The sequence below is a fragment of the Cordyceps militaris genome (genome assembly GCF_000225605.1).
Source record: "Cordyceps militaris CM01 unplaced genomic scaffold CCM_S00002, whole genome shotgun sequence".
NCBI lineage: Eukaryota > Fungi > Ascomycota > Sordariomycetes > Hypocreales > Cordycipitaceae > Cordyceps > Cordyceps militaris.
Genome location: NW_006271970.1, coordinates 2,373,010 through 2,393,804, shown reverse-complemented (window position 1 = coordinate 2,393,804; position 20,795 = coordinate 2,373,010). Strand labels below are relative to the sequence as shown.

Below are 20,795 nucleotides of genomic sequence, written 5' to 3'. Positions count from 1 at the left end.
TGTCACGGGCGGCAAACGTCGTAACATCATCGTAACATCATCGTAATATAAGCGGAGGCGAGGGCAGGGTATCGTATTGATGCCTTCATCTGCTATATGCATAGAAAGCCGAGTTTGAGACCGATCATTATAACCTACCTACCTACCTACAATACAATCAAAGAGCGCCAGTGAACAGTGCACTCATCCTCTCATGGGAAAGCCTGGGGCGGCTGGGCAACAACCGAAGGTACTGAGGTAGAGATCCCAGCACTCTAGGCTGCGGTGGCACACTCCACTCCGACTTCACGATGGTACATCAACAGAATTTGATTTCAAGTTTTTTTTCTTTTCTTCCCCTGTAATAATGTTTCCTCTCCACTATGTTTTGCAGGACAAAGGAGCTTTTTGCTGAAAAAAGAGACATGAACAAAAAACAACTCCAAATTCCTTTCCATCACTCTCATGCCAAGAAATATCTCGTCTTGATTCATCGTCTGGAAGCGTTCCGTAAAATCTTTTGTCTTATACCCGAAAAACTAGCAGCCGTCATGGTCGATCTCTTGTTGTCCCTCCCCGGGGAAGGAGAGAGGGAAAAGGCGGATTCTCGTCCCATCCTGAATCATCACGATGTCGAAAGACTGCGTCGCAAGGTCGGTTTTTATGGAAGAACTGCAAAGGAAAAAGGGAGGGAGAGCGAAAGAGGCCCGGGTGGCGTTTAGATGCCGAGCTTGGTCTTTCTCCAGTGTCTGCGCTTAGCGTTGTAGCTGTGGGAGGAGAAATGTTAGCCGGTTTGTTTTGATCGATGAGGAGATGGTGCCATGTTCGCGCATGGTGGGAGCGTACCGGACGGAGTTGTTGGTGCGAAGACGGATCCATTGGGGCACAGGACGGTTCTGCTTCTGCGACTTGGCAAGCTTCTGCTTGGTACGGAAAGACTTGAGACTCTATGAGGCACAAAGGTGCGTTAGCAAAAGATTGTTCGTCATTCGAGGTTCATTTCGTTGGGTTCCGATAACAAGAGGGCACGAGGTCCATGAGATTTCGTCCTTTTCGCAATTCAAGCGTCCCATTCGTCCATGTCAAGCGATGAACAATTCCCTCAGCATCTTGCATTCTGACAGTCTCGTTCATCGTCATGCTTTTTGCGCAACGTCGGGTCATCCTGGCAGCGAGGACATGGACAGCGCTTGAAATGCAGAAGGAAGGCCGGGGAAAATAATCAGGGACCTCGTCAACCTCTTGGAATCGGTGGAAACGGGATATTCGGGAAAGGGTAGGGCGGTTCGTACGGGCATCTTGACGGTCGTTTATTCGATTGTCGATGATGGGGGGGCGTTTCTTTCTCGGGTTTGCGTGGAGTTTGCAAAAGGATTTTTGGGTTTGGGGGGGCGGAACGGGCTCGCTCGCTCGCGCCACTCGAGGGCGTAAAGCCCTAGCAGCGAAAAATAGGTTGTTGTGTGCCCGTTTGCAGAGTGGAGGTGTGGCTGATGCTGGGTGTGGCGGCGTTGGTGCCTGAGGTGTCAAGTCTCAGTGAAGAAATATGGAGCGCATCGAGCCAAGCTGATGGTGGAGTGAACAAACTGGTACTACAATGTGCATAGTATCGGCTTGTTGTCCACCAGGGAGGTAGATAGATACCAGAGTATTATCACTTCTAGGCATTAATCTCTAGACACTTCAGTGAATGATAATAAGCTGTATTATCAGAGAAAGGCGTCGATATTAGTTAGCCAGTGATTTGCAATCAACGAATGATACAACGTCCACAGCTGGCCAGGATAATAAACCCCGTTGCAAGGTGCTCGACCGAGTTGTTGGTCAGCAGGGATCGACAACTGACCAAGAAGACTGGCTTTGCTCCAAAGTTAACTCGAAAACGAACCATGTGCTTGCTACCTACCTTCCTACCTAGGTATACATGAATTCCACGGATTCCGATCAGCACAAGACACCACGACCCGGCTCACGCGTTCGCCGATGGCTAGCGAGCCGCTAGCGGGTCTCGCTTGGCGAATGCCCGTCCTGCGATGCGCCGCCGCCGCCCAGCTTTTTTGCAGTGGCCAGACAGGGCAGAATAGGGGACAGCGCTCCGGATTTCTAATGACCTTGCGCCCCTCTCCCTCCCGCCTCCCGACGTTGAGAGAGCAACCCTCTGCTTGACGGTAACTACTCGTGCATTTCTTTTTTTATCTGTTGACAAGACATCTTTGAACAAGTTTCTTCTTGGGTTGGTGTTTTAACATTGGGCTTTTCTCTTTTAATTTATTATTTTAATACGCATACGATACCCCCATTTCTCGAATTATACTCCCCAAGGTGGCGACATCTTCAACTTCTGACACCCACCGCCGCCCCCCAGCTTCCAAAGCTTCTCACCGAATAACCACCGCCACACAGCAAACACAACGTCCGCGGAGACTCATACAAGCATCATGGGCGCCAGTGTCTCGTGGCTGTCCGGCATGCTCTGGGCCAAGAAGGAGATTCGCATCCTGATCCTCGGTCTCGTATGGCACCACCACCCCCTCTCCATTTGGCTGCTCCCCCACCTGGCCACGCCTTGGAGGCGAGGAGAGCTGCGCTTTTTTTTGAAATGATTGGGCGCTGACAGTTAGGCTCACTGGCCACGACGTGTGTATAGGACAATGCAGGCAAGACGACGCTCCTGTACAGATTAAAGGTACTGGTCGCATAGGTCGCGACGGCCGCGGCCGAAGTAGAACGAGCCTCGGTAGCTGACACGGTACCCAGATTGGCGAAGTCGTCACCACGATACCGACGATAGGATTCAACGTCGAGTCCGTCACATACAAGAATCTCAACTTTAACGTTTGGGTATGCCAGCTTTCCCCCCTGGACTTGTTCCTGCGCGAGCCCGCCCTTGTTCAATACCGCGCTGCTCACACTCGTGCCCCCTTTCCTACAGGACCTCGGCGGCCAGACCTCGATCCGCCCGTACTGGCGCTGCTACTACGCCAACACGGCCGCTGTCATCTTCGTCGTCGACTCGACCGATATTGACCGTCTGCAGACGGCCGCCGACGAGCTCGCCGCCATGCTCAACGAGGAGGAGCTCAAGGACGCGGCCCTGCTCGTCTTTGCCAACAAGCAAGATCAACCCGGCGCCAAGGGCGCCGGCGACATCTCCGAGGCCCTGCGTCTCGGCGAGTTGCGCGACCGCAACTGGAGCATCATGGCATGCTCCGCCGTCGACGGCAGCGGTGTCAACGAGGGCATGGACTGGCTGGTGGTGCGTTTTTTCCCTCCTCCCTTTGGATACCGCTTGGAGCCTGAATTGGTATACTGACTTCTTTTTGACTCTCTAGCAAACCGTCTCGCAAGAATAAGGCGACACGCAACAGCCTTCTCCGCTACTAGGCAACCCTTTTTAGACGGAATTGGATGATATCTGTACAACAACCGAATACTACGAAAAAAATAACCCTTTGAAACTACTAGTGATTACGTCGCATCTGGGTAGACGGCGCAATGTTTTCTGGAGGAAGGGTTCAAGCAGTGCAACGATATTGCAGAATAACAGTTGACTTCTTTTGCGACTGGGTATGAAAAGATGAATAAAGAGGCGTCAAAGGGCAGTCATGCTGAGAGAGATGTGTCCGACACTGTAAATGCATGGTTGAAAGGTGGCCAGGCAGCGACTTGGCCCATTTTATTATTATTTTTGAACACAAATCAAGCACAGCAAATATTTTCCCTCTTTTCTAGCATTGACGCACCTGTCAACTATAATTCTTGTTGTGCGCTCGATGGACCATTGTCGCGATACACCCGGTCTAATCACTGCAGGGTACGCACATGTATCAACTGAGAGACGACTACCTAGGTAGTCGCATGACGTGGTGTAGTGCCAGCTCTGTTATGGTGACTAACTGCTTAGTACCTATACATTCGTCTTTCAATGATATTCCCCCCCAGACTCTGCTCCCTCTACCCCAAATATATTGTTGGAGCTTTCCCGCTCGTAACCATAGATTTAGGGATAAGCAAAATGATGGGTGCTTTGGAGCAGGGTGGATAAACAGGCCTAGGTAGCAGAGAAAATGCAGTCAAACGTCATCTTAAAAAGTAAACACATCACTTACAATGAACAAAATGGCGAAACTTGGTTTCGTAGTGATTAACTAAGGACTAGCCAAGGAGAAGTTTATATTGTTATTGGAAAAAGAAGAAAAGGGCGACATTCCCAAAAAGATTTACAAAAATCACAAGCGCAACAGGGATCCCTTGATACGCTTTGTATCCTCGGGCTGTCTTCCTTTGCCTTATTCCTTTCTCTCTTTTTTTCTCTTTGGTGCGGATGGTCAAGATCACACCCAGACAAGTCGAAGCTTTCCCGTTCGCTTCACCACCAGGGTTGAAACTACTAGCCAAGAATACCAGCTTGCTCGCGAGGGTCGCTCTTGATGAGTGCGTGGTCTACCACGACACTACTGCCACCCGCCTTTGTTATTATAAAGCTCCAGCATCTCAATTCTGTGTGGATTGCGAATGTTCTTGCAACACAGGCGCCAGACCGGGTCAAGTCCGGCCCAGGGCTGTGCGGCATCTTGCTACCACACTATTGCCACCTGTGTAGCCAACCCAACTGGATCGTGGTGCAACCGAGGCCACACCACAGTCCTCTGTAGAGAGATGTCCTACAGTTTCCTCGTGGTACTGGCAATGAACTACCCAGAGGTAGCCAGAGCTAATACGAGAGGCTGTGAGAGCAACAGCATCCAATATATGCGCAGCATAGCTCGAATGCCACTGTCCCCACTTGCACAAACTCATCCATCCTGATGGTGAGCGTGCGTGATCCCGTCGGCATCCGGTGCCTTGTGCGCGGAGATGATCCAGTCATCCCGGCGTGGTTACGGTTCATTGCTTCCGTGACGGCCAGAATGTTGAGTGGGGGTGAGAGCCAGTCTAACCGACCCCAACAAGTGCGTTGAATCGATGTGTCGTTGGTCAACTTCCAAATGCGGTCGTGTTGCGTGGCATTCGTAAAAGTGGTAGCGTATTCGATTCGTAACTGCGTGGTCGTCGTCATTCGTAACAAACAGGTGCATCAAGAGACGGCTGGTGGCTAGCACACGGGGTATCATTGACGTCTCAGGCCAAGTCCTGTGATGTTGAAAAGGGAAGATTCCGTGACGGAACAAGAAAAGAAACAAAAGAAGTGAAAAAGAGTTCATCTCGGGCCAAGCCGAAATTTGCATCGCTGCATATCCCTCTTATCTTTAACCCAAAATTGTGGAAACAAAAGGAAGAAAAAATGATGAACAAAAGAGAATAAAAAAGAGAAGCCGTTTGCTGAGATCCCTGTCCGCTTGTGAAAGCATCCTATACCCGTCCGGACCAGCCATTGTGTGGAGGAGAAAATATACACAGCCGATCTAGCGGCGTGAGGTATCCGAGATGAGTGGTCCGATTAATATAAAAACAGTTGCGCCAGCCCTTGAAACAAGACAGAAAGAAACGCTCGCTATTGCGTGTGAAGCTGAAAGAAAATCCGATCGAGAGAACTCGAGCCGATTAAAGGAAGCCGCCGGTTGGCCAGAGTGAATATTTGAAAACTCCAAGCCCGATGCAGAGAGAGAAGGAAGAAACGCCAGGAGGATGAGAAATGTCAGTCTATGTCGCTGAATAATCTTGCAGTGCAAAGTTTTTGTGACTTCTCGCCAGGAGAAGATGAGAACGCAAAAAAAGGCAAGAACTAAGACGGCCTCGCGGAAGCAAAAGGGCCGCCGTGTGACTGAGAAGCTTCAGGCAGTCACATGATGGGTGTGCTAAAGTCCTGGAAGCGTTGCCAGTCAAAAACATTTCCCATGAATACATTCATGCCGCACTGATTAGGCGCGTACATGCTTGGCAGCGGCACAGCAGAGATCGGAGCAGTCATCTGAGGAGCGCTGTAGAAGAAGGCGTTGGTGACCGGGGGTTGGCTGAAGTCCATGGGAGGTGACTGTCTGAAGTCCATAGGAGGGGACTGTCTGTAGTCCATAGGAGGGGACTGTCTGTAGTCCATAGGAGGGGACTGTCTGTAGTCCATGGGAGGCGACGGGACATGAACTTGTTGCTGCATGTGCATGTTGTGCCAGACCGGCGTGGTCGCTTCGACAGTCGAGGCGACGCTGGGACTCGAAGGGAGAACATTCCAGGCGTCGACCGGAGGAGGCATGGAGACGGCTTGTCCCCAGAGGTTGTTCATGGGTGAGCTGGGTAGCAGCGTGGGTTGACGAACAATCTCGACGACGCGAGGAGGAGGGGGAACAAGGTTCTTCATGAGATTCATGAGGTTGTTCCTGACCTCCTCGCTTTTGCCGCAAAGAAGCTCGCCGGCGCCGTCCTCCTCGAGGCCTTCGAGGGCAGTGACATGGGTGTGGTAGACGAATTTGTTGATGGCTTGCACGAAGTCTTCGTGCAGTTTCTTGCACTGCTGCTCCTTTCCAGACCAGTCGGACGAGTTTGCCTTGACATCGACGCAGTGGACCTCCTTGTGGTATTCGACGAGGGCGTCGATGGTGTCGGTGGTGAGCTTGTAGGCGACCTCGTTGCGAAGGACCATGTCGACGTGAACGATGTAAGCCTCAATATGTACGAGCTGGTGGCTGAAGAGGTTCTCGGAGTAGTCGGTGGGCATGTCGGCCTCGGGGAGCTTGGGGAGCATGATGGAGGCGAGAGTCCATATGGCGTTCTTATTGGCGAGGGTCTCGGCAAGGCATCTTTGGTGCTGGGAGACTGAATTTAGCGGGCGCTTAACACGGTTGATGCGCTTGAGGGTCAGGGTGAGCCAAGAATCGACCTTGGAACCCAAGACGACGTTGACGGAGGCTGATCTGGGGGCGAAAGCGGCGGCGGAGGCTGGAAGTAATTGGACGGGCATCTTGAGGGCTGTGAGAGTTGTCTTGTGAGGCGGGGTTGAGGTATATTGGCGGGGGTTGGACCGGGAGGGGCGGCCAGGACGAGGGTGCAAACGGCGGGAGTGCGGGAGGGGAATAAGAGTATATTAAAAACGGGATGAAGAAACGAAGAAGTGAGGAGTGAAGCGACAGAGAAAGCTAAGCAGGGAATAGGAATTGCCGACGATGGATCGCCTACTGTGCTTGCCGCAAACCGCGAAGGGGGAGAAGCGGTTTAAGAAAGAAGTGAACGTCGGACGATGAGAGAGTCGTAGAGAGCAAAAAGGAAGAGAGAAGTGGCGGACGGGCAGCGGTGGAGAGATATAGGTACTTGGGGGGGTGCGCGGGCAGGTATTAATTACCTGTGGGTTGGCTGGTGGTATTTTAGTGGGCGGCAGTGGTGGCAGTGGCTGTAGGCGGTACGGGTCGCGGCCTACAGTGGGCTGAGGTGCCTGTAGTTCCGGCAATTATAGCGGGGCGTCGGCGGCATAAGAGCGCTAGATTGGTACCTACCTAGGTCAGAAACTAGGAGAAAGGAAAATAAAAATAAATCGAAAAAAGGTTTTCGCATTTCCAGGCCAAGTCTTGGTATCCTTTAGAGTGGACATTTTGTGCTTTTCTTTTTTTTCCCCCTCTTTGCTGTTCCCTGCCTGGCCTTTGCTGCAGACCGCGCCACACACCACGACCGACGAGTTACCAGCCCGTAGACGCATAGGTACCTAGTAGGTAGTAGGTATCAGTATTTTGAAAGTGGAGGTGGGATTTGCAAAAGAGAGACTAGGGGGGCTTCGGTCTACGCCTTGGGCCGTTTGGGCGTGTGTGGTAGGCAACCAGGGCACAGCTGCCTCATCGCTGCACTTGGAAGCCTGTCTGCATCGGCCGTGTCCGGTTGACCCACGGGGGGTGTGAATGTTTCCACAGGGCTTGAGGGCTTGAGGGCTTCAACGCCGCCACAACGAATGCATGCACCAAGTCCGAGCCGGGACGCTCTATTGATGGCAAGCCGGTCTGAAACGGAGAATAAATGATACCTTGATAGGCTAAAAAAAGACCATTTTACCCCCTCTCGTGTCCATGGTTCTCTTCCTCACTCAAACTCTATCGAGTTGCAAGTAAAGTGTCAACAGGTGGCCGCCTTCAAACTCATGTGGTAGCTCTTGCGAAGAATATGCATTACCACTTACCAGCCTTCATGCAGCCTCTGCTGGGTTGGGCTAGTCTGAGGGCAACAGAGTTGAGGTTAATAAGAGGTAACCAAGAAAAAAGGGCCTTTTCTTCTTCCTTCCTACGGCGTCGTCCGTACCCGCTAATATGTTGCTATTACTAGAGTCAAGAAAGTCAAGAAACTTACCCATCTGGTTAGTCGCATGCATGTGGTCAGTATCTGCCTCGCCCAGCGGGCCAGTTTGCCTTACTGTAGCTAGGTAGTTACTGTGCAGGCCTGTTCAAATGCATTATGCTGTCGCTACATTATTAATTAGGTTAGGAGTACAAATTACGGAGTACTGTAGTACGATGACTTACCTAACCTACCTAGGGACCTGGGTGGTTAACCTGGCAGGCAAAGACACTCGGAGCGGGTCACTTGCCCAACGGGCAGTTGCAGAGTTACATCTACCAACTACTGCCGCCTCACACATCCTCAGGTACCCTACTACCAAAGTTCTATCATGGCTGTGCTCGTCACCACCTTGACACCAGACACCAGATGGCCTGTGAAGCTGAACTCTGCAAGCCCTCTCCCCACGGCCCCATCTGACGACATCGCTGGTACCGAGCCTTTGCATCCGTTTCCTCGGCTTGGCTCCTGCCTGCCAACGTGCCTGCTCGCGATGCCTCCCTCCTCCCGTCTCCTCAGTGGCACGTCTCGGCGCGCCAACGCCGTCGGCCTCTCAATTTTTTGAACCGCCGCGAGCCTCTCTATAGTTATCCGCTGCTCTGTTTGTCATGCTATGCGCAAAAAAACGGCCCTCGCTACCAACGCACCTCGCCAACCTTGTTTCGGCAAGCACAGCATGCCTGTCCTCCGTCGCAAGCTGACCAGGCCCTTCATCTCATCAATCGACGTGACCATCCCGTATAGGCCGTCTCACCTCGATACTCTCATCCCTAGTTACGACCTGGAGACCGGCATCAAGCGTGGTGTGGTAAGCCGGGTTACAGTAGTCGCTTGCCTGTCTGTCTTGTCTGGGCCTCGATGCCGGGCCACCATACACCACACACCACTTGCCCGGCCACCCCACCACCCAACCCCCTTCCCGGACGTGGCTCATATTTGGATATGCCGGGGAACAATCAAGAAGCGGAATAAAAGAGCTAGAAACCACCGATATATTGATTCGCGGCGCTTCATCAAACACGCTACTCTCCCCACCGGCCAGATGTCCTGTCGAGAACGGCCGCGCACGGCATCCAAGTCCTTCCCGCTACGGGTGCTAACTAGGTCGCTGCTTTCGCGCAGGACGGAATGACACCGCACAACCAGACTGATTCGTCAACTTGCTTCTTCCGACCTTCTACATCAAGTGCCGACATACGCACTCTGTCCTGCACCAGGCTCTCGTTACGTTTCTCTGATACACGCTGCATGCCACTCTGTCTATGCAAGGGACGCTTTTTCTGCCCCCTACCGAGGAAATGACGCTTGTGAGCCCAGAAACATTACAGGAAGTTGAGCGGATTTCCATTAATGCATGCCGTTTGGTCCAAGCGGGCGGACGCGATCTGGAGTTTGAGAAGCTGTTGCCTGAACCTGTGTGAGATGGGCTTGGGACGCTTAAGCAAGGCACTCGGACCACACTGCCAATGATGGAGCTTTTCATTCGAGGCGACGAATCGGCGTCTCTCTCGTATCTCGCCGCTTGCAAAGACCTGCCATCATCGTCCCTCTGAGACTTTAAGAGGACCAAGGGTCAGGTATCATTCTAGGGCCATCGCAATGATTGAAGGAAGGTCCATCTCAAGGATATCGGCCCTGTCTCGTCGATTGCTTTCAAGACAATTATTCTTGAGGACTGACCATATCATGCATGCCAACTTGCACGCGTATGACCAGTCACCGGCAGAGCTTGTGGGAGGCGCCCCAGCGCCAGATGGAACAGTAGCAGTGGATACAGTCGTTGGAACTTTTGACAACAATAGCACTTGCACTGCGACTTTATCTTGTTGTTTGGGCCTTGTACCCAAGCCTGGGAGCCAATCTTCTCGGCGAGGATTTGCAGAATTGCAATGGGTGGCCAGAAACAACAAAGTTTCGCGAAACAAGCTTTCCGGCTGCTGCAAATGCAATTTCAAGGCCACTATCCCCTGTCCTGACTAGACACACCCTTCACGGAGTACTGGTAACACTGGTAACGGCCTGGGAGGTGGCCATGGTATGCCCAGGTGAGTTAGCACAACGGGAACCCTTCCTGACTTGATGGGGTGTCCCCGAAGCTGCCGTGGGGAGTCATGGGTAAGGCCCCTCGAATGAGGCCAAGTGGCCAGACACCAATGGTCCCAAGTGGCGGGAACGAGACGGCAACTACTTTGATAATGCGGATACCATCTACAGATTCAAAGCGTTCGGTTGGCAGATTTGAAGATGCAAGGGCCCTTGCCTATTGCAGTCCATCCTACAGCCTGATTGAGGAAAGGGAACCCCAAGAAAGGGGAGGCTTTCGCCACCTGAAGGGGAGGGTGTATGAATGGCTGGTCGTATGTCGACTCGTCGTCCTGGTTTGAAAAGGGCTTTGCTGGTATAAGTGCTGCTACGCCTTCTGATTGGCCCGGAGAGTCAAAGAGGTGGTGGGGAATCTGGGATGGAGACGGCCTGTGGTTGGTCGACCACTAACCAATCATGGGCATAAGACGACAGAGGTCGGACTGACGAGGGCGTGTGTGTTGACGGGACGAGGTCATCAAGGGGAAAAAAGGAACAAGTCATGAAAACGTGGAGACGTGACTCGACTCTGATGAAATGAGGAGATCAAGGGGTAATCTTGTGAGAAGGTGGCCGCTCTTGGTGTTGCGAAATGATGCCATATACAGGAACGCTGCGCCCGCCCACAACGTTCGAGGCCCGGCCGCTGGGTATTTTGCTAAAATGAAGAGTTGCACATGAGAAACCGTACAATAGCATAGGTTGAGATGGAGTAGGCAGAAAGTGCTTGCTACACGAGGTGTCGATCTAGGCGCCACTGGTAGTGCCTGTGTGTGAGTGTGTGTGTGTGTGTAAGCCAGATTGCATTGCACGCGTGCTACGAGGACGTGCAGGCACGGGGGCTTCCTTCTTCTCCATCTCTGGACCTCCTTCCCGAAAGGTGACACACGCCACTCAGCTCGAGAGAGGAGAGCAGAAAAGGTCCGGGGCACATACACAGCTCGTCACATGAGGGCCAGCCGGACGGGGTCATATGAGCACCGGACAGCATTCTCTGCTGGGGCTGGCGGCTATTACGCAGAACTAAGCCGAGTCTTGCCAGTATTAATCGACTTGTTCCCTTTTATCTCTCACTGTCTGCAGAGTAGTGTGTGTGGAGAGACAGGACGTGGGCGGCTCCGTTGACAAAGGGCTATCAAAGTGCCGGTCGTGGCATGGAAGGGTTTGACCAGATGTTGTGTTTTGAGTTCCATTGTCTTTTCGTCTTACCAGAGGGCTGGTACTGACACATGCAGAGCAGCCACTGGTGCAGCTATACCTAGGCCGCGGGGTGAAGCCTTGGGGGTTTCCCTTGACCTCGTGGTCCATCCACCCAGACCGCCTGGGGCATGGACCATGATGGCATGGGGCAAACAAGTTTGCGCCCGGAATGGATCAAGGTATTAAAAAAAAAAGATGGAAAAAAAAGAGAGGCCTATCGTTTCCTGCGTCCCGGTAGCCCGGGAGCTACAAATGCACCGCGTCTTTCCTCGCAGCACCAGGATGCACAGCCACACACGCGGCCAGCGCATCCGGCCTGCATCACCAGCTGACCTCGTTAAGCGATGTGAGGCTTCTTGCGAGAGACATGGCAGCTGATGCAATGACGTAGGTCCGCTTTCTCAGTTCTATTTTCAAGGGGCGTTGAAATCCTCTTCTACTAAAAATCACGGCTATCAAAGACCGACAGCCGCAACCCCCCAAGATTGCTGTCAATGTCCCACACCCCACCAGAAGCTCTGCGGCTTTGGAAAGGATGCAGTTCATTTATTCCGTCACGCCCTTGGTGCGCTGTTTCTGCCATGTTGGCAAGGTTTCCATAATTTTCCTATAATCCGATTCTTTTTTAAACCCCCCAAGATTGAACACGCACTTTTCGGCGTCGCCGGATTCAACCCCAGCCGACATATGCAGCATGTCGTCACGGGCGGCGCTGAGGCTGTGCTTGTCCGCGCGCCGCCGGGCTGCCTCCCGACGCCAGCCCGTACCACGAGTTGTATTAGGCGCGATGGGACACCCGGGGGGTGGATTTGCCTCTTTTTCTCTGAATCATGGCCATTTTAAAATAGATTTTCGTTTTGTCTTTTTCAGCAGTCTGCGACGTTTCTTCTATTCTGATGTACGGATAGGGCTCCCCACTCTTTGTTCTATTTTGCCCGAGATCGGCATGCCGAGATCGCATCTTGACATCAACGTCAAGTGAGACCCAACGAATTTACCCCTCAAAACATTGCCCCAACGTGGAACAAAACACCATCATCGGTTCTGAGGAATTTCTCGGTATTTCATCGCACGTATTTGCACTAATACAATCATCTCAGAAGTTGAAAAAAAAAAATCCTCCAATGAACCAAAAAGCTATTCAAAAGAAATACTGAATATACATAAAAAGTTGCCACAACTTGCTGGCTGATGCATCCCATTTTCTCGCTCTCCTGCCAAACAACGCCTTTTCTCATCATTACATTGTTACAACCCCCCGCCCAAAAACCATACCACTTCTCGACGCCGCCGACAGCTCCGCGGCCAGCTGCCGCGAAATGTAGTCGGCAATGGCCAGAATCGTCACCATGGGGTTCACGCCGCTCGCACTCGGGAACACGCTGCCGTCGGCCACGTACAGGTTCTCGCAGCCCCAGACCTTGCCCTTGGGGTCGACGGCGCCGCCGCTCGGCTTGGCGCTCATGCGACACGAGCCCATCTGGTGCGCCGACAGGTAGCTGATCTCGCCGCCGGCCTTGCCGCCGACGGCGCGGAGGTGCTTTAGCCAGGCGGCGAAGTGGGGGTCCGTGAACTCGGGGTCGGTGCCTTCTTGGTAGCCGGCTTGCAGGACCGGGTCGCCGTCCCTGGCCACGACAAACGGCCGCACGTTGGGAATGGTCGGGTACAGCGCGCTCGCGCCCATGACGTACATGAGCTTGGCAATGGCCTCGATGCCGTCGAGGCTGTGCTCGGCGTCAAAAGCGGATACATCGTAGTCGATGACAGGCGCCCCTGTCGCGGGGTCCGCCGTGATGCGGCCCGTGTCCCGGTCGCGCGTGATGGAGATGACCGTGTGCAGCTGCTTCATGCGCGCAACGCACAGCTTGGAGTCGAGACCGCTCTCAAACGGCTGGATGGCAAAGAGGACGTAGGGCTTTGCCAGTGTTAGTATGGCGGGGCGGAACAGGCTTCGACAAGGGGGGGAGTAGTACGTACCAGCATGGCCATGGTCTCGAGCTTGACGCCGTGGCCCTTTTTGTCAAGATTTTGAAACTCGCCATTGTAGGCTGTGATGATGCCGCCCTCCCACTGGGGCTCGGCCTCGTTGAAGTGGCCGACCAAAAAGGCCGCTGGGTGCAGGTGCAGATTGCGACCGATTTGGGGGTTCTCAAGTTCTTGTTAGCATGACCCTTTTTGGGAAACGGCGGAAAGAATCTCAAACTCACCTTGACGCCGCTCTTTTGCAGCAACGCGGGGCTCCAGAGCGAACCAGCTGACACGACCACCTTCTTGGCCTTGATCAGGACCCTGCGCTGGCGTCTCGTCTCGGGCGCGCTGTGCACAGTGCCGTCGTCGCTCCGGGCCGTCCAGACGCCTTCGACGCCCGTCGCCGTCACGCCATCCGCGGCAAACACCACACGCTCGACCCGGAAGCCCTCGATGAACTCGGCACCCGCCTCGGCCGCGTCGGGCAGGAAGGCGACGGCCGGGCCGCGCTTCTCGTTTGAGCCGCAGCCGAGGTGGCAGCGGCCGCAGTAGTGCTCGACGCCGCCGGTGTTCTGGTCGCAGACGCTGCTGTGCCAGCCGAGCTTGCGGGAGCCGTCGAGGACGACCTCATTCTGATGGTTGTGGCGGACGGTGGCCTGGCCGGCGCCAATGGCGGACCAGACGCGGTCGATGCAGTCGTCAAACTCGGCGCTGCCAAACAGCGGCAGGCCGGCGGCGACCCACTCGCGGCGGACATAGTCCTGCGGCTTGAGGCAGACGCTCCAGTTGACGGTGCCGCCGCCGCCCCAGGTCTCGCCGGCGGCGACAGAGATGGCGGAGCTCTTGGAGATGACGAGGCCGTTGTTCTCGTAGATGTGCTTGTTACCGACCTGCGTGAGCGGGAAGCTCTCGGGGCCGAAATGGTAACCCTTGTCGGCGACGAGCACGCGGTGCCCGGCCTCGGCCAGGTTCTTGGCCGCGACGCCGCCGCCGCAGCCGGAGCCAACGATGATGACATCCGTCTCGATGGTGTGCTTGCTGGTGCCGTCGGGAATCTGGAGGAACTGAAAGTCATAGCCCTGCTTGAGCGCCCAGTTCTTCGGCAGCTCTTCGAAGCCGCCGAGCTCGCGGATGAAGCGGCTCGAGGCGCCGAGGGACTTGCGCGTCAGCGCGTTCATGGACTTGAGGACGATGCGGAGCGGCAGGAGCCGCGAGGAGCGCCAGTTTTTGAGGATCTGCTGGCGCACGGCCAGCGGCTGCCGGTGGAAGAGCGTCCAGCGGCCGGTGAGCAGCAGGCTCCCGTAACGGGTGCTGTGCAAAGGGAAAAATGTTAGCGCGGGAAACGCTGGATGATGGGCAGGAAGAACGATGCCGGGGGGGGGGACTTACTTGAGCATGCTCATAAAGTTGGCGAGCTCCATGCGCAGGGCGGCCGAGGCGACTGAGTGCTCGCACTCGCGGCGAAACGCGGGCTCGTCGACGGCGCGAAAGGCCAGCCACTCGAGCAGCTTGGCCTGCGGCGGGGGGTCGTGCAGGCTGGCGAGCGTCTCGTCGACAGCGGCGTAAAACTCCTTGTCCGGGATGCCGAGCTGGCGCATGGGGTCGGTGAGCTTGGTCTGGGGGACGACGGCCGGGACAATGGCCTCGCTGATGGCGAAGAAGGTATCCCACTCGGCGGCCGTCATGAAGGAGATGTCGGGCAGGTCCTTGTCGAGGACGAGCTTGTAGCCGTTGGCGTGAACGGGGGGTGATGCTGCCATGGTGTCGGCGGCGGCGGCGGGACGTGTATAGATGGTCGAGTCCTCGAGCAGGACGGATTCCGCCATGGTAGGCGTGTCAGGTTATGAATGCGTATTTTGGTATGGTTTCTGAGAGAGAAGGAGTTTTTTTGGTCCCGAGTGGTGGCAAGAACACAACAGCAAAGACGGGATGGGCAATGGGCCAAGACGGCAAGGCGGCCAATGACGACTGAGGTTGGTTGGTTAGTAGGGCGCGGGCGACACAGGACCAGGCGCTCCCAATGTTACACACAAAGACGGGCTGCGTTGAGATGCCGAACCGATTCGAAAACAAGACAAGACGACGGACGACGACTTGTTCAAATCGGAATAGGTAGATGAAGAAAAGAAGCAAGCCCAGTGAGATTTGGAAAAAGAGAGTTCAAGAGGAGGCCAGCTAAAAAGTTGGGGAAGCGCAACTCGGGCCAAGAAGCCACTGGAAAAGCTAATAAACAGGTACCTTGGTGTGGGGGGACTACTTGTGATCTCTGCACAAACAACCAAGTCAAGGCGGGCCGACGGACGGGGTTGGCCATCGGACCTACAAACAGGCCCGTTTGCTGGACGGACCGGCGGGCCAACTTGGCGCAACACGACCATACGACAACCCAGCAAACGCGCACAGTACACGTCCTACCTATATCTACATATATAAAACAGACAATATCTAAAGCGGTATAAAATCATTCTTCTTTTCATGACGATTCGAAATCACCCAAGCACACAACTTTGCTTGTTGAGACGGTACGAGACAGCCGACAAATCCATCCCGAGCACACCAATTTCACATGCGCGCCGAGGAACGGCTCGATGCAGAACCCCAAAACGGCATGCAAGCCATCGGACACAATCCAATCGGCAACAGCCAGATACATCGCCTCACAAATAGAATACAAAATCGCCACCGGTAGTTGCCCCCCCCCCCCCCCTTTTTTGGATTCTACAACGCACATGGGCTGACAGCCATTTTATTCCCCGTCACCCCGTCCTCGGCACGAACCCCACGAACGGACTCGGCGGCCCAACTCGGCGGCTCGCCACACACCCACAGACAAACAGCTCAGCTCTTTCTCCGTCTGCATGTTTTATGATTTCATATCATGCCATTTTTTTCCTCTCCTCGTCAAACATTTGATTTTTAACACTTGGATTCCCCCCCCTCCCGCCCCCAAGCATTTTTTAACCTGTTCAACGCATTTCTATTCAGCCTCTTCGAGGGCCGACGCAGGAGATGCGGCTCCTGGCGCCAACTCCCCCCTGCTCGTATCTTCGTGTTCCAGAAATCCGCCACGGCGCGTGGCTTGCCAAATCTCGCCTCGTCCTGAACGGCCCCCAAATTTCCCGACTTGCTCCTTACCCCGCGTTTGGCTGGGCTCTCGGGGCCAAGGGTCCCCCTTTCTTGCACATGCCCCATCCTAGCTACAACACACTTACACAAGCACCTCAATCAATCCGGAACAGCCAATAGACACAAGGACGGGACAAGCGAGATGAAAAAAATGACTTGCACAAAAAGAAGAGAGGGCAACAGCGAAAATACCAAAAAAAAAATATGCCGCAGCGAGGACTCGAACCTCGGTTTCCAGTGGTTCGCGGTGCTGTAAACTCCACAAACTAGTGTCCTGACCCCTAGACGACTGTGGCCAATGAAATGTGTTATGGGTCAGTGGGTTGTTATTACCCTACATATAGCCCTTGTGAATAAGTGCCCGCCCGTCACGAGCCATCAAGAATTGAAGTTGCACCACGAGACGGGCACCGCCATAGATACAAAGAAAAGAAGATACAGAAGTCAATAACCTAGCCCCAGTCACCTGTCGTCACAATAAACGGCAATCCCATAGCGGCTCTCTTCAGTTTAATCGAAAGTCCGTATGGCGCCATGCCCAGTCGTAAAGCAATAAGTTTGTTCTTCACTACCATGTTCTAACCCTACGCCAGCTATGCTTTTCTCCTCTTCCTCGATTCATACACGTCGTCAAGTCGCCGACGTCTAATTGCCATTGCCCTGAAGCCCTTGCATAAACGCCGAAAAAAAGTAGAAGAAAAAAAAGTTTCGTGATGCCCCCGTTTCGACAGCCACCATCGCCAAGCAACTCGTTTCATGCACCACGTCTGCTTAGCATGACATTGCCTGTATAAAAAATATATAAGAGAAAATTCATCCCCCTCCCCAAATGCATTGTCGCATCCTCAAGCGGGCATGTGTGCGGTATAAGCAGGACTGGAACCTGTTGCTGCACACGACTGCCTGATCCCATTAATCCGTCTGGTATCATTTTGGCTGGCGATAATGTACAATGGCGCGGCTTGGCGCGCTGAAGCCATGTCGGTATGGCTAGTGCTTTCGTCAGTGGCGGGGGCAATGCTCCAGCATCGCAGCCCGTGGCGACGAAATAGAAGGGAAACCTGCGCGACAAGGCTAACTCTATCGCGAGGCATTGCTCAGCTTGTAGCATCGGCGGCAGAAAGTGGAGGACTTGAAGGGCTGGATCCCTTGTTTCTTCTAAAAAAAGGAAAGTCCTTCATCCTGAACCTACTAGTCTTTTTGCGGAGAGACTTGCCCTCTGCCTTGCCAATGCTGCCTGAATTAGATATTGATTCGCTCGTGTCGGGTTCTGCGAGGCCCTCTCCGTTATGTGGAGGGAAATGTTGCGTCCCTGGCGGCGAAACATTGAAGGAAGGCAGCCCGAGGGTGTGATCCACCGAGTCGTTGCTAACAATGCTCGTTCCCTGAGTGCTGGGCGACAGGTTCGCCTTTCCCGTGGCGCTGGTGGCCTGAGAAGCCCAGTCGCCTGTGAGAGCGCCTGAGACACTGCCCTCGGTGGTCTCACTGCAGCGCTGTCTCGTACACAGAGTTGCTTTGCCGTCGGCACTGCTGCCGTCTGTTGGCCGTACGTGGAAGGGATCGCTATCGGCAAAATCACGCACGGCGTCAAAGGCCGAGGAGGAGCCATTCAAGTGCCTATAGACATCATGTTCCGATTGACCGGGGCTGTAGAAGTCGCGTACTCGGTCATGCATATCTTGAGCAGCAACTGTTGCGTCAATGTTGTTTTCCTTGGCGAGCTCGTGCTGCGAGCTGCCAGGGGTTTCGCCAGCATGCATGACTGTTGAATCGGAGCCCTCTGTCCGTTGCGGCGTTGCAACGACGCCCTGTGCGCCGTCGTCACCTTCCTCTGCGCTCCAGCTTCTGGTTTTTGGCGAGAAAGTGCCTTCTCGTAGCAGCTTGCGTCGCTCCAGCTCATCATTGGCTTGTTTCAACTTTTCGTTGTGCACCTTTTGTTCGAATACTTGCCTATTGGTTTCCAACTCTTCCACGGCGTACTTGAGAGAAGGCATAATATCAGCAACGCCCTGAAAGAGAGGAATCGCAAACATGTTCATAAAACCAAGTTGGGCATTGGACAGCGACAGTGGATCTCGTTTTGGCTCGGCAATGAGAGAGGACTTGATGCCCAACTCGTTCTCCATGGATGCCTGCCGCGAAAACTCTTCAACCAGGATATGCATCCATTTAACAGCTGCATCGTGATGCCTAGCAACGTTGCTGACATCGGCGCACTTTATAATGAGCGAGCAAGCGAGTGCCTTATACTCTTCGAGCTGACGACCGTTCCAGCCCTCGGAGCTGTTGTTGTCCTGGAGCTTTTCTTGCAAGTCACCAAGCTTCTTCATGTAGTCGAAGTGAAGGCCCATGTCGGTAGCCAGGATAGAGCTAATCATGAGGGCACGCATGCGCCGATCCTCAAAAGCAGCAGGCCAGTATCTCCGGAGAATCTGAGCATAGGCGGCGCAGTGGAAAGATTCGAGGACAGAGCGATCATTGTAGAGCTGAGCGAGCGGGGCGTTCAAGGTGGCCAGGAAACCGTTGTTGACGCCAGGATGACCGACATCGTGGCCGATGGCGGTAATAAGTAGGGTCAAGGCGTCAAACGGGGTTAAGAGCGAGGCAATGGGAGATTTGGAAACGGGTGTCGTGGGGTCTCGAACGGGATAGCTGGTCAAGGCACCAACATTGACGAGGAAGTGGAACGTTGCCTGAAGGACATCGACGACATGGCGAAAGTTGTGATATGGAACGAAGCTGTTGTAAGCGGTACGGCACGCGACGAGAAACTGGATGAGTTGATCTAATGGGTGGTCAGTTTATGGGTGCCTGTCATTGAACGGTTACGACGGCTCAACAGCTTGGTTGGCTTCACAACAAGGGTTTGGCTTGGTCCGAGCCGGTTGAAGCCACCGTCGACCATAGATGCGGTGTCAAAAGCGGTGTCAAAACTTACCAGCGGGAAGGCGCCAGGGCTCAAGTTCAGGCATAGAGAGTGCATGCTGAAACATGAACATGGCGGCAACGAGCAATTCGTCATCGGTGAATGAATTGGCGCAAAAGTGCCACTTGGAGACGGCAGAGGCAATGTCAGATTGGCGTTGAGCCGAAACGGAAACATGAGTGGTGGCAATGGTATTGTCGGGGGTCATGCGGCAAATACCCTTCATGAGGTTGGAGACCATGGCCTCGCGCAGGTAGGCGAAAGGCTCCTGGTCACTGACACCGACCCAGGAGCGCTTGCGACCATGGGTAATCTCGAGGAGTTCTTGTTGCTCACGAGCAGTGTCCCGATGCGCCTTGTAAGCGCATATTTCGAGCGTAGTGATGCACTTTGAGCTAAGAGGGCTGATGATGACATCGACGGCGCCAAGATCGAGGCACTGTCCAATGAGCGGACGATGTGCGGCGAGTGTGTTGAGAGGAATAGGAGCGAGCACGTCGGTGGCACCGTCAGTCATTTGCTCGCGTGGTTGGTCGGAGGTGGGCTCGGGATAGGAGATGACGGGAATGGGAACAACGCGTTTGGCCATGCAACGCAGGTGCGACTCGGTGATGATTTTCTGGAGAAGGTTGAGACCGTAGATTTCATCCTCCGGGGGGCGGATCTGAGAAGATTGGGCCGAGTCGGACATGGTGGAGGTGGCAGACCAAATGGGCGACGAAGATATGTGGGAAGGTCGTATTTGCGCATTATGAGGCGTGTCAATTAATACAATGGCGGGGGACATGGAGCAGATGGTATCTTCTTGGAGGGCGAGAAGATGTTGGAGACAGGCTGAGCCTGTCGAGCAAACGTATACTGCGAGGGGTTAGAAAGAATCATTAAGAGAAAGAGGAACGCGTTGGAGAGAGAGAGAAGGGTAAGGTAGGTCGGGGGCGTACCATCTCCAAATGCTTCCAGCAGAGGTTGAATATCGCGACGAACGTGGTCAGGGTATTGGTCGTCGTCATTTGACGATTGGTCGTCGGGGGGAGCGGAGACGATGCGATTATGAGCGACAGAGCGATTGACGTAGATGACATGGCAAGCTGTGCTATCCATGGTGGCAACGAAAGGCTACCAGTCTCGCGACCGGAGCACGTCAACCACACGGAGGGGGGCGAGGATGCGATTGCGTAGAAACCCCCCTTTGCGGTGCGGTTATGGCAGGGTCCCAGTCGAGTTTGGGAGATTTCGGAGAGAGAAGGGATAGAGAAAGGGAATAGAG

The 20,795-nt window shown here is 54.1% G+C and overlaps 5 protein-coding genes across 5 annotated transcripts; 1 reads left to right on the top strand and 4 right to left on the bottom strand.

The window, feature by feature from the left end:
* Positions 1-697: 697 nt before the first annotated feature.
* On the bottom strand, positions 698-1,277 carry CCM_02668 (ribosomal protein L39e, putative; the record flags this gene model as incomplete). The annotated part of the gene is made up of 3 exons (XM_006667820.1): positions 698-746; positions 826-926; positions 1,272-1,277. 3 exons carry the CDS (start codon positions 1,275-1,277, stop codon positions 698-700), a joined length of 156 nt encoding a protein of 51 aa, XP_006667883.1.
* Positions 1,278-2,414: 1,137 nt separating this feature from the next.
* Positions 2,415-3,329, top strand: CCM_02667 (ADP-ribosylation factor-like protein 1; the record flags this gene model as incomplete). The annotated part of the gene is made up of 5 exons (XM_006667819.1): positions 2,415-2,489; positions 2,624-2,662; positions 2,734-2,817; positions 2,909-3,232; positions 3,309-3,329. The coding sequence occupies 5 exons, from the start codon at positions 2,415-2,417 to the stop codon at positions 3,327-3,329; spliced, it is 543 nt and encodes a 180-aa protein (XP_006667882.1).
* Positions 3,330-4,366: 1,037 nt separating this feature from the next.
* CCM_02666 (uncharacterized protein) lies at positions 4,367-6,871 on the bottom strand (the record flags this gene model as incomplete). The annotated part of the gene is made up of 4 exons (XM_006667818.1): positions 4,367-4,561; positions 4,763-5,017; positions 5,850-5,897; positions 6,059-6,871. The coding sequence occupies 4 exons, from the start codon at positions 6,869-6,871 to the stop codon at positions 4,367-4,369; spliced, it is 1,311 nt and encodes a 436-aa protein (XP_006667881.1).
* Positions 6,872-12,748: 5,877 nt separating this feature from the next.
* Positions 12,749-15,302, bottom strand: CCM_02665 (long chain fatty alcohol oxidase; the record flags this gene model as incomplete). The annotated part of the gene is made up of 4 exons (XM_006667817.1): positions 12,749-13,423; positions 13,486-13,656; positions 13,716-14,787; positions 14,866-15,302. The coding sequence occupies 4 exons, from the start codon at positions 15,300-15,302 to the stop codon at positions 12,749-12,751; spliced, it is 2,355 nt and encodes a 784-aa protein (XP_006667880.1).
* Positions 15,303-17,356: 2,054 nt separating this feature from the next.
* Positions 17,357-20,629, bottom strand: CCM_02664 (high affinity cAMP phosphodiesterase, putative; the record flags this gene model as incomplete). The annotated part of the gene is made up of 5 exons (XM_006667816.1): positions 17,357-17,388; positions 17,795-18,095; positions 18,186-19,387; positions 19,541-20,386; positions 20,470-20,629. The coding sequence occupies 5 exons, from the start codon at positions 20,627-20,629 to the stop codon at positions 17,357-17,359; spliced, it is 2,541 nt and encodes an 846-aa protein (XP_006667879.1).
* Between the last annotated feature and the right edge of the window lie 166 nt (positions 20,630-20,795).